At 54.1% G+C, this 13,010-nt stretch overlaps 2 protein-coding genes across 4 annotated transcripts; both read right to left on the bottom strand.

Annotated features, from left to right (window-relative positions):
• Window positions 1–751: 751 nt before the first annotated feature.
• Bbln (bublin coiled coil protein) lies at window positions 752–3,902 on the bottom strand. The gene is made up of 2 exons (XM_004671619.2): window positions 3,733–3,902; window positions 752–1,202 (listed from the first exon to the last, which is right to left on the bottom strand). Exons 1-2 carry the CDS (start codon window positions 3,809–3,811, stop codon window positions 1,030–1,032), a joined length of 252 nt encoding a protein of 83 aa, XP_004671676.1. The 5' UTR covers window positions 3,812–3,902; the 3' UTR covers window positions 752–1,029.
• A 3,041-nt stretch (window positions 3,903–6,943) lies between these two features.
• Window positions 6,944–12,047, bottom strand: Lcn2 (lipocalin 2). 3 transcript variants are annotated; one of them, XM_045141505.1, is made up of 8 exons: window positions 12,033–12,047; window positions 11,460–11,627; window positions 10,767–10,903; window positions 8,853–8,932; window positions 8,596–8,715; window positions 8,308–8,409; window positions 7,262–7,293; window positions 6,944–7,092 (listed from the first exon to the last, which is right to left on the bottom strand). In XM_045141505.1, exons 2-7 carry the CDS (start codon window positions 11,595–11,597, stop codon window positions 7,274–7,276), a joined length of 597 nt encoding a protein of 198 aa, XP_044997440.1. In that variant the 5' UTR covers window positions 11,598–11,627; window positions 12,033–12,047; the 3' UTR covers window positions 6,944–7,092; window positions 7,262–7,273. The 3 variants fall into 3 exon arrangements, with proteins under 3 accessions (XP_044997440.1, XP_044997441.1, XP_012807427.2); XM_045141506.1 differs by lacking the exon at window positions 12,033–12,047 and having other exon boundaries at window positions 6,944–7,139; window positions 11,460–11,713; XM_012951973.2 differs by lacking the exon at window positions 12,033–12,047 and having other exon boundaries at window positions 11,460–11,710.
• Between the last annotated feature and the right edge of the window lie 963 nt (window positions 12,048–13,010).

Below are 13,010 nucleotides of genomic sequence, written 5' to 3' on the forward strand. Positions count from 1 at the left end.
CTGAGCCTCAGTTTCCCTCATAATGTGTCAGGACTAGAAGAGTAACTTCAAGGCAGAGGTTAATGTTCAGTGCCCCTGTGAGGTGAGCTTGTTGCTATCCCCAAATTACAGATGAGGACACTGAGCCTGGGCAAGGTCAAGTGACTTGCCAGTGGTCACAGTGCTGGCAAATAGGAATTGGCTCTAGCCTCTGTTAAGGTGGACCCTCACAGAAACTGAAATTCAGGGCATGGAGTGAGGATTAGGGGTCCTGACACCCAGGTTGAGCTCTTGGTTCCCAGGGGAAGGGGTGTAGCCCTCCCAATCCTGTGATGGCTGAGCAGTGAAGGCAGCCCAAGTTGAGTGGCTCTCTAGCCACTTGTTTTCTCATGTAAAGAAATGACCCTTAGAGTCCTCGAGTCCCTTATTGGCAGATCATCACAGCAGCCCTGTTATTGGCCAGCAGGGGGGACTAAAGCCAAGTATGGGAGGGTGGCACCAAAGTTGTTCAGCATACCCTGGTGTTAGTTGTCTTGGTACAAGATTCTAGCACTCAGAATGAGTGTCTCCCACCAGGTCACATAGGACATCTGACTTTGTCTCAGACAGGTTAGGAAGCAGCTGCCAGCCAGGAACACACCACGTAGGGAGGAGGCCCTGACCTCACCTGTATCCTCCATATTCAGAAATACAAGGTGGCCAAGCCATGTTCACCCTGTTCATGTCCACTGGCCAGTTCAGTCGTCATCCCAGCACACAGAGAGAGGCATAGTGGTGTGGGAGGCCTGTTTAATATGGAGGCTCAATCTTGGGTGGGATGGGGAGAGCCCAGGAGCTGGGCACACAGCACACAGACAAGTAATATGGGTCACAGGACCACAGCCGGCCCCAGGAAGGATGCTGGGCAGTGAGGAATGGCCCAGGCAAGCAGACCCGCTGGGAGGACTGAAGACCAACCCCTGAGAAGGAGTCTAGGCTGGTTAGTATGTGCCTGTGCCTGAGTCCAGCCCAGGGAGGCAGAGGGAGGGCCTGGCTGGAGGGTCCCAGAGCCTAGGGGCTGGCATCACTGGGGGCCTCCCCAAGCTGCTGCTGGAACTCCAGGCGTGTCTGCCGGTTGGACTCCAGCAGCTCCTGGAGGCGGGCATGGAGGTGGTCATTCTTCTCCTCCAGGTGGTCCAGACAGGAGTTGATCTGGTCCAACATCGAGTTGATGGCAGCATACTCTGGGAGGAGAGGGAAAGACAGAGTCAGGGTCCCGTGTCTCCTCAGGGCTCACAGACACACATACATCCCGATGTAGGGTTAGAGCAGTCCCAGGGCAGCCGGTCAGTGTCCTGCCAGGGAGGTCCTGTTGGTGTCAAGTCTACTCTGCATCTCCTTCAGCAGCTGTTAGAGGTCAGTTCCCCCCAAGTTGGGCAATCAAGGCCTCTGTCCTAAGCAGACCCTAATCTTGCCCTTCTGTGGCTCTCTGCCTTCAGAGCCTCTCCCAGGCTCCGGTGCAGACTCTGCCCCATCCCTTCTCTAGGCCCATCTCCGAGTGCTTTCTTCTCCTCTCGCACCTGCCTTGCCTTCCAGGAAGCTCTCAGTGTTCTACTTGCTCTGTCTGGAAGGCATCAGGTCCCCCTGTCTTTCTTCCCTCCTCTTCTATGTGATTCCCACTGGTCCTTCTAATCTCAGCACAGATGTCACCAGGGGAGCCCCGCCAGTGCCCCCAGATAGATCAAGGTGTCTCCCTGATGCTCTTTCCTCTCCACAGCCCTCCCTTCAGGAATGACAGCTGTGAGTCTTCCCACTTTACTATAAAATTCTGAGTTGAATGGTCTTGTGTTCTCTGATGTCTCCTCAATGACACAAAATAAGCCCTTATGGAATGAATGAATGAATGAATGAATGAATGGATGGATGGATGGAGCTCTGACTTTCCAGCCCCTGCCTTTGCTTTGCTCTATCTACCATCTAGAATTCGTCCATCATAACAATCCTTCAAGGACCAGCTCAGAACGCCTCCTCCAAGAAGTCTTCCCTGATCTCTCCCCTCTACAGCTACTCTTGACCTCCCTCTTGGCAACACAATGTCCCTTAGGACCCAAGATCTGGGCCTGTGCCCACTGCGGGACCCAGTTCTGAGCCAGCCCATGACTCAGATACACTAGGCTGCCAGCATGGGACCAAAGGGGAAGTGACTGGTGACAGAAAAAGCCAGGGCCTGGGAAGGGTATTAAGGATGTGAGTGCAAATGTGCCTGACTTTGGGGCAAGGACACCCATCACCCAAAAAGGGCACCCTTCACAGGGGACAGCGTCCCAGGAAGTCTGTCCCATCATGATAGATGGGGAAACTGAGGCCTAAGGAGGCAGGAACCAGCACAGCTTCCTATATGTAGTTGGTGACAGCTCTGACCTGGGGATCTCAGACCCTTGGAATTGAGTCCCAAATCTATCCCAGCAAGTGACTGCAGCTCCTTCTAGAAGGAGGGAAAGGCTTGAGTGTTTCAATATACCAAGAGGAGCTCAGTTCAGGTCTGGCCATAGCAAGTACTTGATAGATGGTCATGATCAGTATTTCCCATTCTGTTGTCACTCTGGGAGAGAGACTTGGGGAGGCATTGTCTCTAGGCCAGGCTTTATCTGTGCCAAGGGTACCTCCTAGTTCCAAGCCTGGGACACCCTCCTCCCACAATCCTGTGAACCAATGTCCACTCAGTGCAACATTCATCCTTGGAGCCTCTTCTTGATTCTCCCACCATGACTGCCAGAAGTCACTGCACACACCTTGATCACTGTTCACCAGGATTGCCCACCGCAAACTTACTGGCCTACCACTTGCTCCTGTGGTGGCTAACCTTTATGAAGAGCAGACCCCAGGTGATGAAATGTTCTATAGCTGTTGTAGCAATGTATGCACTCACTGTGTGTGCACTGTGACCATAGTAAGAGAGCTGGCTGTCCAGTGTAAATGGGCAAATTGTATAGTGTTAATTATAACTCAATAAAGCTGTAACAATCCCAAAATAAAAAGCACCCCCCCAATCATTACGCTACACTGTCCTGCCCTTTACAGTAATGTACCCAGCATTTGCTACACTAAAGAGAATACGGACAGCATTCACTGACAGAATGAACCAGTGCATGCTGGATCCTGTTAAACATTTTCCATTCAGTTTTCCCCTTTTTTTTTTCCTGACACATCTCAATGCAGGAGACACTACGTGAGCCCTATATTACAGATAGGAAAACTGAGATTCCAGAAGGTGAAGGTGGAGTCTTTGGTTGACGTTCTCCTGCCCTCCCGCAGTGCTGGGCACTCAACAAGCTTCTGTAAGCAGGTCACACTAGCAAGGCCAGGTGGCTGGGGTGCTGACTCAGCAGAGCTGGGGTGCCCACCCGGTCATCCCCTTTCCTGCTAAGCTAAGTCAGCCAACCTGGGCTCCGCACCCCACCTCAGGCGAAGAAAGTGGCTGGAGCAAATCCGACCCGGACAAGGAGGCTCTAAGGCTGCCTCAGTTTCCCCATACGTAAACGGGGCTGGTTATCCACAGTTTCTCCAATGCTGCGGTTTTCAGGGATCCGTTCGCCGGTGCCCATCCTGTATCTCCGGGACGGCTGTGGGGCAACTCCGGATCCACCCAAGAGAGGGTTAGGGAGGGCTCTACGGTCCCTTCCAAGTCCCCCATCCGGCCTCGATTCCCCTTCCCAGGAGGGTACCCAAGAAAAGCAAAGGTCGCCTCAGCAGCCGCCCCCCTTCCCAGGTCACCTGCTTCTCCAAAGCCATCATCCTCGCCTTCCGCGCTCGCCTCCACCGGCATGCCCAGGTCCCCGTTGGGGCCTGACATTGCAGGCTCGGGCGCCACCGGGACCACGACACGACAGAACTCCACGACCGTCGCGCCGAAAGCCGGCGGTGGGCGGAAAGTGCCAGCCGCTGATTGACAGCCGGGCCGGAAGCGTGGGACGCAGGCGCGCGTCGCCGCCTGGCAGCCGGGCCCCGCCCCCGAGGCCGGGCAGCAGGCCAGAGCTCCGCCCCCAGGCTTAGCCCCGCCCCGCCCCTGACTGGCCCCTCCCCGGCCCCTCGCAGTCTCCGCCCTCACCTCCCGCTCTCGCCCGCACCTGCCTCACCGTTTCGCTCCACCAGTTGCCTCCCGGCCCCTTTCCAAGGCCCAGGGTCAGCCTGCCCGCAGCGGAGGCCTGGCCAGCGACAGCCTGGGATCCCCACCAGGCCTCATCCTGCTGCTTCCGCCTCTCCGCATGGTCAGAATCAGATAAGCACTTTCCAAAGCCTTCTATGGTTTCAGGAAGTTTCAGTTCACAGCAACCCCTTCCTTCTTCCCCGAGTCTCCCAGGATCTGCATCCTTATACTAGCCTGGGCCTCCCTGGTCTTTCGTGCTCTTTTAGGGCACTCAAGGGCTAGGGTTCCAATATACCCAGAACTCAGTCCAGGCCTGGCCACAGCGAGCTCTTAATAGACGGTCATGATCAACATTCCCCATTCTGTGTCTGGCTGGGGGACAGTGTCTCCAGGCCAGGCTTTATCTGTGCCAAGGGTACTTCCTAGTTCCAAGCCTTTCCTTTTGTCTGGGACACCCTTCTCTCCAATTTGCCAATATCCACTCAATGTGACGTTCTGGGGCAGATCTCCATGGCACACCCTGTAAGTAAGTATCTGGCCACTATTCTCCAGCGTCACCCAGTGCAAACCTATTGATTGGCCCACCACTTGCCTCTGTGGTGGGCTACTGTGGGTGGGAATCATGGGACTCCAGCACTGGGCAGCAGACACAGGGCCAGTCTATTTCACCCAGGACACCTCAAACAGCATGGGGGGAAGGAGTGTGACGTCCCTCTCAAGTGTCTCTAGGGCTGTGTCATGTTCTCAGTAAGGGAAAGGTTTGCTGCCCTCTCCTGTGGGTGCTGCCTGGCCCCGTGGAGAGCTGTGTGCCCCATGAGTGCTGCGTGTGGCTGTCCACTATAGACACCTTTGTGATGAGGTCACCCAGCTGCTGTCATCCCCCTGCATAGGAAAAGGACACCTGCACAAAGTCACCAAGCCAGCACGAATCTCCTGGACTGGACCCAAAGGCGTGGTCCTTGCTCCAACTGAAGGTCACACCAGTGACCCAGAGACAGCCAGTTACTGGGATTCCTGTAACTGTTACAGCCAGGAGACTTCATGGCAACAGCAGCCTGGTCCAGGTCTCACACTGGATATTCCAGAGTGCAGGCTGTTCTCAACACAGGCCCGGAAGATGATAGTGGATAGACCCTCCTCCTAGACCCTAAAACCACCCCCATTGCTTCACTGGGGGAAAGTAGACGTGAGGTGGAACCCACAGTTTGCTGAAAGCACCACAGCTGAATAGCACTTCGGCAGCCTCCCCTCTCCCCCCCCCCCCCGTGCAGGTTAAGTAGTGATAGGGACCGTTGAATCAATGCCCAAGCAAAGTCTCACCCAGATCAGCTGACTCTCCTTGCCTGTAAATCAGCATTACAGCAGAGGAAAGTGAGGAAGGCAGCTTTAGAAGTTGGAAAGGAGGGCTGGAGAGATGGCTTAGCAGTTAAGGCACTTGCCTGTGAAGCCAAAGGACCTCGGTTTGATTCCCCAGGTCCCATGTAAGCCAGATGCACAAGGTGGCACATGCATCTGGAGTTCGTTTGCAGTGGCTGGGAACCCTGTCACACGCATATTCTCTCTCTCTCCTTTCCCTTTCTCAAATAAATAAATTTAAAAAAATAAAAAATTTTTAAAAGGTTGGAAAGGACAGGAAAGTGGATTTTCCTCCAGAGCCCTGGAAGGAGCACCATCTGTAGACACTGTGAAGCTTTGACTGTAAACTTTGGCCTCTAGAACCAAAGGAGAATAGGTGCATGTGAGTGGTAACTTGTTACAGTGGAAGTAGGAAACTCATACCTCCAACAAGACAGGAAGGAACACAAAATTTGTGTTCTGAGACTCTGATCCTTAGAGGCCCAACAGGAGCAGAGGACTATGGGAAGATAGATTCTTACTATGTAGCCTAGTACGGGAAGCTAGCTGCCTTGCATAGGCCACCATAAGAATCTATATCAGGGTCTGGATATTTGAAACATTCTATATCTGCTGCCCAAAGTGGAGCCCAGGGGCTAGGCTTTTGGGATGCAGGCCCTGTGTTCTTAGCCAGCCAATGGTGTTTTGGCCAGCAGCCCTCAGATGCCCCTCTCAGCCAGGAACCCCTCTTTACTGCCATCCCTGAAGTCTAGAGTCTAGCCCAGACTTTGACATCATCTGGTAAGCCAGGTCTCAGCTCACAGGCCATGGCTGGACTGTCACTGCTCAGGCATCGCCTCTCCAGTCAGGGTGAAGGGAAAAGCGTCTGTGTGTGTGAGGTGGGAAGGCTGGGTCCTGTGGAACTGCACACACTCTGGCCACTGGTCTTTCAAGAGAAGAGGTGGGAGGAAGTCCCTGTGTGGGAAAGGCCACAGCTATGGCCAAGCAGGGGGCTGAGGTTTGTCAGGCCAGACACAGGCCCAACCTTTCTCTGCCTCTCTGTACCCTCCTACCCTGGCCACAGACAGCCAGCAATTATAGAGTCCTGGTGAGTTGAGGTGTACCCCATCCTAGGCCCCTCCAACTCCCTAGTCCTGAAGTGACCGCTGAGTGTGAGCCTGACCTGTGAGCTAACCAGGGCTTCCGTGGGAACAGGCACCCCTCACAGGCAAGGGCACAAGGGAACTCCCACTGCTCTAGAGCTGAGCCTAGGATTAGGTTAGGAGTGTCCAGCCTGGACAGCAGGGAGTGCAACATTGTCTCCTGAGGAGGGACTCGGGGCAGCTGATGGTTAGGAGGCTGGGAGCTGAGAGCAGGCTGGGCTTCTGGAGCCTTCTCCCTGTGCCTTCTCTGATTAGAGACCATAGGCCCAGAGAGTGATGTGCATGCGAGCCCACCCTTTGCTCTTCCTCTCCCCGGGCCCTGGGGTCAAGGAGCACAGACTCAAGGACCTGGTGTGTGTGTTTATTTAGCAGACAAGAGGGTTCCATAAGCGAGGCAGCTTGGGTCCAGGGGATGGCAGCACCACCTCATAGGAAGGATCTTCCAGCTCTTACTGGCATCGTTGCTGGTGGGGGCAGTCAAGTGGCTCCCTAGGCAGAGGCAACAGGCAAAATAAAGGAGGAGAGACAGGAAGCATCTGAGAGAAGACAGCAGGGTAAAGACATCACAGTTTGGGGGAGAAGGGAAGGCAAGGGTGAGATCTCTAACCCACTGGGCCCTGGCCTCCCATCAGCTCCTGCCTGGTTCAGCCAGACTCACCCTTTGTTCTGTTCACTCATCGATGCATTGATCTGTAAGAGAGAAAGATCATCAAAACAGGACCGGGGGCAGAGAGATGGCTCAGTGGTTAAGCCTGTGAAGCCTAAGGACCCAGGTTCGATTCCCCAGATCCCAAATGAGCCAGCTGCACAAGATGGTGCATTCATCTGGGGTTCATTTGCAGTGGCTAGGGGCCCTGGCATGCCCATTCTCTCAATCATAAATAAATAAAAATAAAATATTAAAAAAATAAAACAGGGCTGGAGCGTTGGCTTAGCGGTTAAAGCATTTGACTGCAAAGCCAAAGGAGCCTGGTTCGATGCCCTGGCACACCCATTCTCTCTCCCTCTTTCTCCCTTTCAAATAAATAAATAATAAAAAATTAAAAAACAAAACAAAACAGGACAGGGGCATGTGTGAGATCTCTTACCACCAGGACCTCTGCTCTGCCCTTGGGCTGCCTTGGGCTGAGCTGCAGAAGACCTGGGGCCTCTGCCAGGGCTGGAGCTGCAGACGGGCCCAAGTGGGGCAGAAAGGCCCAGGCGGGTTTCCCTGGGAGGTGAAGACCCCATAGTTTCTCATGCTTCCTGCCTTTCTACCCACTGAGCCCTGGGGGTTGCTCAGCTGGTGGTCCTGAATGGCCTAACTTCCCCTCCCTAGGCCACTAAAAAGCAAGGGACAGGCCCAGGATGGCAAAGCTCAAAGTGTAAAAAGGAAGCCTGGCGTGGTGGCGCATGCCTTTAATCCCAGCACTCGGGAGGCAGAGGTAGGAGGATCGCAGTGAGTTTGAGGCCACCCTGAGACGACAGAGTTAATTCCAGGTCAACCTGGACCACAGTGAGACCTTACCTCAACCCCCCCCCAAAAAAAAGTGTAGAAAGGAAGTAGTCCAAGACAATGGGGTCTAGGAATGTGGGAGGAGGTGGCTAGGGTAACTCGGATGTGGGCCTAAAATCCTCATATGGGAAAGCCCTTTTCCCTGATGGGACAGTGCTAGGCCTAGGAAGTTCCCACATTGCTGTCCCCTCTCCCCATCTGGGTCTTACCGATGGGTTCAGAGAAGATGATATGGTCATCTGTGAGGCCCAGAGACTTGGCGAAACGGACGAAACGCTCCTTCAGTTCACGAGGAAGTTCCTTGGTTCTCCCTGTGGCCAAGATGGTCAGTCAATGGCCACAGGAAGACAGTCCGTAGCTCTTGTTGAGCAGGTGAACAAGGCCTCAGATCCCTTTCCCGTGGAGGGTCTCCCTGAAGGAGCTGGAGAAGTCCGTGGGGTCCCACCCACCCAGCGTGACCGGGATCCGAATCTCCGAGGAGTAGGGCAAGGACTCACCATACAGAGTGGTCTTGAAGTACTCCTTGTTTCCAGAAGTCTTCTTGAAGAACACTATGGCAAACTGGTTGTAGTTAGTAGCTGCCACTTTGACAGTATAGTGCTGGACTTGAGGGTAACCTGCAGGCATGAAGGGCATGGAGTCAGCCCTGTCTCCTTTCTCTTCAACCAGAACATCATCTGGGGATGGACAGTGAGGTTTGTTCCCCAACCCCAGGGCCACCCCGCCCACCCCCGCCACTTCACTCAGGACTCACTGTGAATGTTGCCCAGGCTGAACTGGCCAGAGCTGGAACTTGGGACAAAAGTCCGGATCCAGTGGTCACAATGCTGGTCCCTGTGTGAAAGATGAAGATGAGGAGGGTAGGCTGGAAGAGGATTCTGATTGCCCCCACCCCACGTCATTGTCCAGCTTAACCCTTGACAGCCAGCCTCCCACCATGGCAGAACCCCCCTCCCCCAGTTTAGATGGGTCGGGGCTTCCCCCTCCGAGTCTGACCCTGGCTGTCCCTGTCTGGTAACTATAGGGGCCACCTGACCCTGCTCAGAAGCCCCTGTTGCATCTACTATCCCTCCTCCCACTGCCTCCGGGTGGCCTTCCCCATACCCAGTCCCGCTCCCTGCTCCCCCTCTTTCAGCACACTGGCAAATAACTCTAAGCTGCCAGCCTGCTCTGAGCCAAGGACTCTCCTAGCTCTTGGGCCAAATGTGGCTTCTCTTGAGTTCCGCCCTACCCCCTGGGACCCCAGACTGAGCTCCCCCAAACTGCCTTTCTCCTTAGATGCCAAAATCCCAGTCCACCCCTTCATGATCACTGAAGGAGGGGAGCCCAAGTCTCCAGGTCCTAACTTCCCTGCTGCCATCCCCCCCCCACACCCTGCGAATGGCAGACCTTGCCTTCTCGGTTCTTGCTATCTCCTGGTGTTTCCTCACTGTTTCTCTCTGGCAAACTTGAGTCTATATTCTTGTCCTTGTAGCAGCCCCTGCCCCAGACACCGTTAGTGGCCACACCAATGGCTTGTTGCCTCCTAAAGGCATGGATGTCTGATCCAGAGCCTACCAGCTGTGGCCGTGCACACCCCAGCCTCCTGAGACATGATGGCTTCTTTAAACTCACTTCCCTGGAATCCCTGGATGGAGGCTATAGGTAGGGTCAAGACCTCACTCAGTGTCCCTCCTCCTACCCTTAAACACCTCTCTCTCTCTCTTAATATTTTATTTTTATTTTATTATTCATTTGACAGAAAGAGGCAAACAGAGGGGGAGAGTGGGGAGAGAGAGAGAATGGGTGCGCCAGGGCCTCCAGCCACTTCAAACAAACCCCAGATGCAAGTGCCACCTTGTGCATCTGGCTCATGTGGATCCGAGGGAATCGAACCTTGAGTCCTTTGGCTTTGCAGACCCACACCTTGACCACTAAGCCATCTCTCCAGCCCTTTCTCTCTCTTTTATCTATCTATCTATCTATCATCTATCTATCTATCTATCTATCTATCTATTTTTGCTTTTCGAAGTAGGGTCACGCTCTAGCTCAGGCTGGCCTGGAATTTACCATGGAGTCTCAGGGTGGCCTCAAACTCATGGTGCTCCTCTTACCACTGCCTCCTGAGTGCTGGGATTAAAGGCGTGCACCACCGGCTCATCTTTTATATTTTGATTTATTTATTTGCAAGAAGAGAGAGTGTGTGGCATGACAGGAAATCTCACCACCTCAAACAAACTCCAGATGCATTGGGGAATCAAATCTGGGGCCAGCAGGCTTTACAAGGAATTTTTCACTGTTGAGCCATCTCCCCAGTGCCTCCCTCTTGTTTTCTTTTCTTTTTTTTTGGGGGGGGGGTTTCAAGGTAGGGTCTCACTCTAGCCCAGGCTGACCTGGAATCCACTATGTAGTCTCAGGGTGGTCTTGAACTCACAATGATCCCCTTAACCTCTGCCTCCCAAGTGCTGGGATTAAAGGCGTGCACCACCATGCCTGGCTCCCACTACTGTCTTTTTATCTATGCTGGAGCCATATTTTGATAAAGGGAAGGAAGGCAAGGAAGAAGAAAGCAATAAATGGGTCCAATGCCAAGCCAAGAAAAGAGTAACAGTGTCCCTCAGCTTCTGTCATCCCTTGGCTGTTATACTGGGCTGGCTCTCAGACCCCTGGGCGGTGATGACACACGTACCTGAGTAAGGTGGAGGTGACATTGTAGCTGTGGTCTTTTTTCAGCTCGTAGATGGTGCTGTACATCTTAAAGCGGCCTTGTTCTTCCTTCTGAACTGCGTTGCCTGCCAAGCCCACAACGTACCACTTGCCCTGGAACTGCAAGGGGCTGATGACAGGCAGAGCCCAGCAATGGCCTCCTTGGGCTGCCTCTCCTGCACGGTTCCTGATGGCACCTCTAGGTAGCCTGGCCAGCAACTAGGAATCCCTCCCACTAAACAGCAGGGCCCCAGGCTGAGTGTGCCCAGAAACACTGGCAGGAACCAGGTGCCTCCAGAGCTGGGAGTCCTGACTGGAGTTAGCACTGAGTTGGCAGGATGGGGTGGCCCTGGGCAAGAGGCCTTCCAGATCCTTCTTTGCCTCATCTGTGCAGAGAGAATGAAGGTGTTCTCACCTTTCATGAAGAATGGGGACTATGGGAGAGCAGGTGTAAACTGGGAAGGTCTGTTCGGGTGACTCTGAGATAGGAAGGGAATTGGGGGGGGGGGAATAGGGTGAGGCTGTCATCAGGGATCCAGGCTAGGGTGAACTGAAACTTAGACCATGGACTCCTTGAATCCTGCTCATTCCAGCCAATGCTGCCTCTGAAACTGTGGGCCTCTGCACCCCGTTTCTCCCTGGATCCTCCCTGCAGCTTCCCTTCCAGACTCCTTACCTGGTCAAAGTTGAAGTTAGGCTGCAGGGGAACCCTGAGCAGAGATGGGGCAGGGATCAGGTTGGGAGCAGACCCCTGCGCTTGAGTCTGCAGGGCCCCGAGTAGGGTTAGAGCCAGCCACAGGATGCCCAGGGTCATGCTTTTAGCAGCTTCTCAGCCTGGTGGGTGCTGCAGGAGGAGAAGGAGGGAGTAAGGAATCCTGCCTGGGGGGACTATTTATGGGTCACTCCCTACCAGTCTGCCTATTGGGGGGGCGGCGGGCAGGATCCATTCTTTGCCAAGTCCAGGAAGTGTGAGGCAATTGCCAGCAAGTCCTGCTGAAATACTTGGCAAGATTTCTGTCTCTTTCTCTCCCTGATCAGGATTGTGCAAGGCGGAGAGACAGGAAGGGCTTCAGGAGAGGGGACCGGGAGGGACATTCCCAGAGCTCTGCTATCAGGCAGACAAGGGCACTCTCTGTGCCTTTTGTCTGGTTGGCTCTGTCTGTGGGTCAGCAGCTCATATTTGGACAGACTGTCCCCTCTGAGCCCAGGGTGTAGCATGTGTGGGGAGGGCCCCTCCCTGGACCCACACCTGCTGAAAACCAAGAATGCTCTGCGCCCCCAAAAGAATGTTCTGCTTCCTGGTTCCTGGAAGAGTCTGGCCAGGATGGGGCAGCTGAAAGTGAATGCTCTAGACAGGGAAGGATGGGACATCTGCTCTGAGCCCAGACCTGACCCTGGCACAGGGTGAAGTGCCCAAGAGGCTGGCCTGGGAATGCCCCACTCACCAAGCCCCTCCACTTTCCAATGACCCCACTCTCGTTTTCAGGAGCAGATCACACAGCAGTGGAACATCCAGAAACACCCCCCTTTCTATAGCTGCTTTCAAAGCCAAGGGCTGTTGCGGCTGAAGCCTTGGCTCTCCACGGGGTCCTGGTACGTGGACTTTGTGGGGGAAGCCCGTGCCCTGGGACAGGTGGGCTCCCTTCTGCGGTCTGTACTCCAGTGCTCTGGCCCAGAGGGAATGTAAGGATTTGGCCTTGTAGAAAAGTCTCTGAGACCATCTCTCCTTCTTTGGCCATAGCCTTGGGCCTCGAAGCCCAGTGACTCAAGCCTGGGGGTCCCACAAACTGTCCCTGAGATGCTGACCCCAGCCTCATCCCCAAGGGAAACTGTTTCCTTACTGGGAGCCTAGCTAGCATATCTGGGAGGCTGTGATGGAGCCCAGGTCCTGTATGGTGTCCCCAGAGAGGGCTCACCTAGGAGAGCTGCATCTGCCCTGGACACCTGACCTGAAGCTGCACTGAGGGTCCCTTGGGCATTACACAGGACTAAAAGGGCTCATTGGGGCTGGAGAGATTATTCAGTGGTTAAAGATACTTGTTTGCAAAGCCTGATAGCCTGGGTTTAGTTCCTCAGTACCCAGATGCACAAGGTGGTGCATGCATCTGGAGTTCATTTGAGTGGCAAAAGGCCCTGGTGCTCACATTCTCTCTCTCTTTGCAAATAAATGATAAATATTTAAAATATAAATAAGATAAAAGCATAAAAATGAGCCAGCCAGGCATGG

Source organism: Jaculus jaculus, chromosome 1 (genome assembly GCF_020740685.1).
Source record: "Jaculus jaculus isolate mJacJac1 chromosome 1, mJacJac1.mat.Y.cur, whole genome shotgun sequence".
Classification (NCBI taxonomy): Eukaryota; Metazoa; Chordata; class Mammalia; order Rodentia; family Dipodidae; genus Jaculus; species Jaculus jaculus.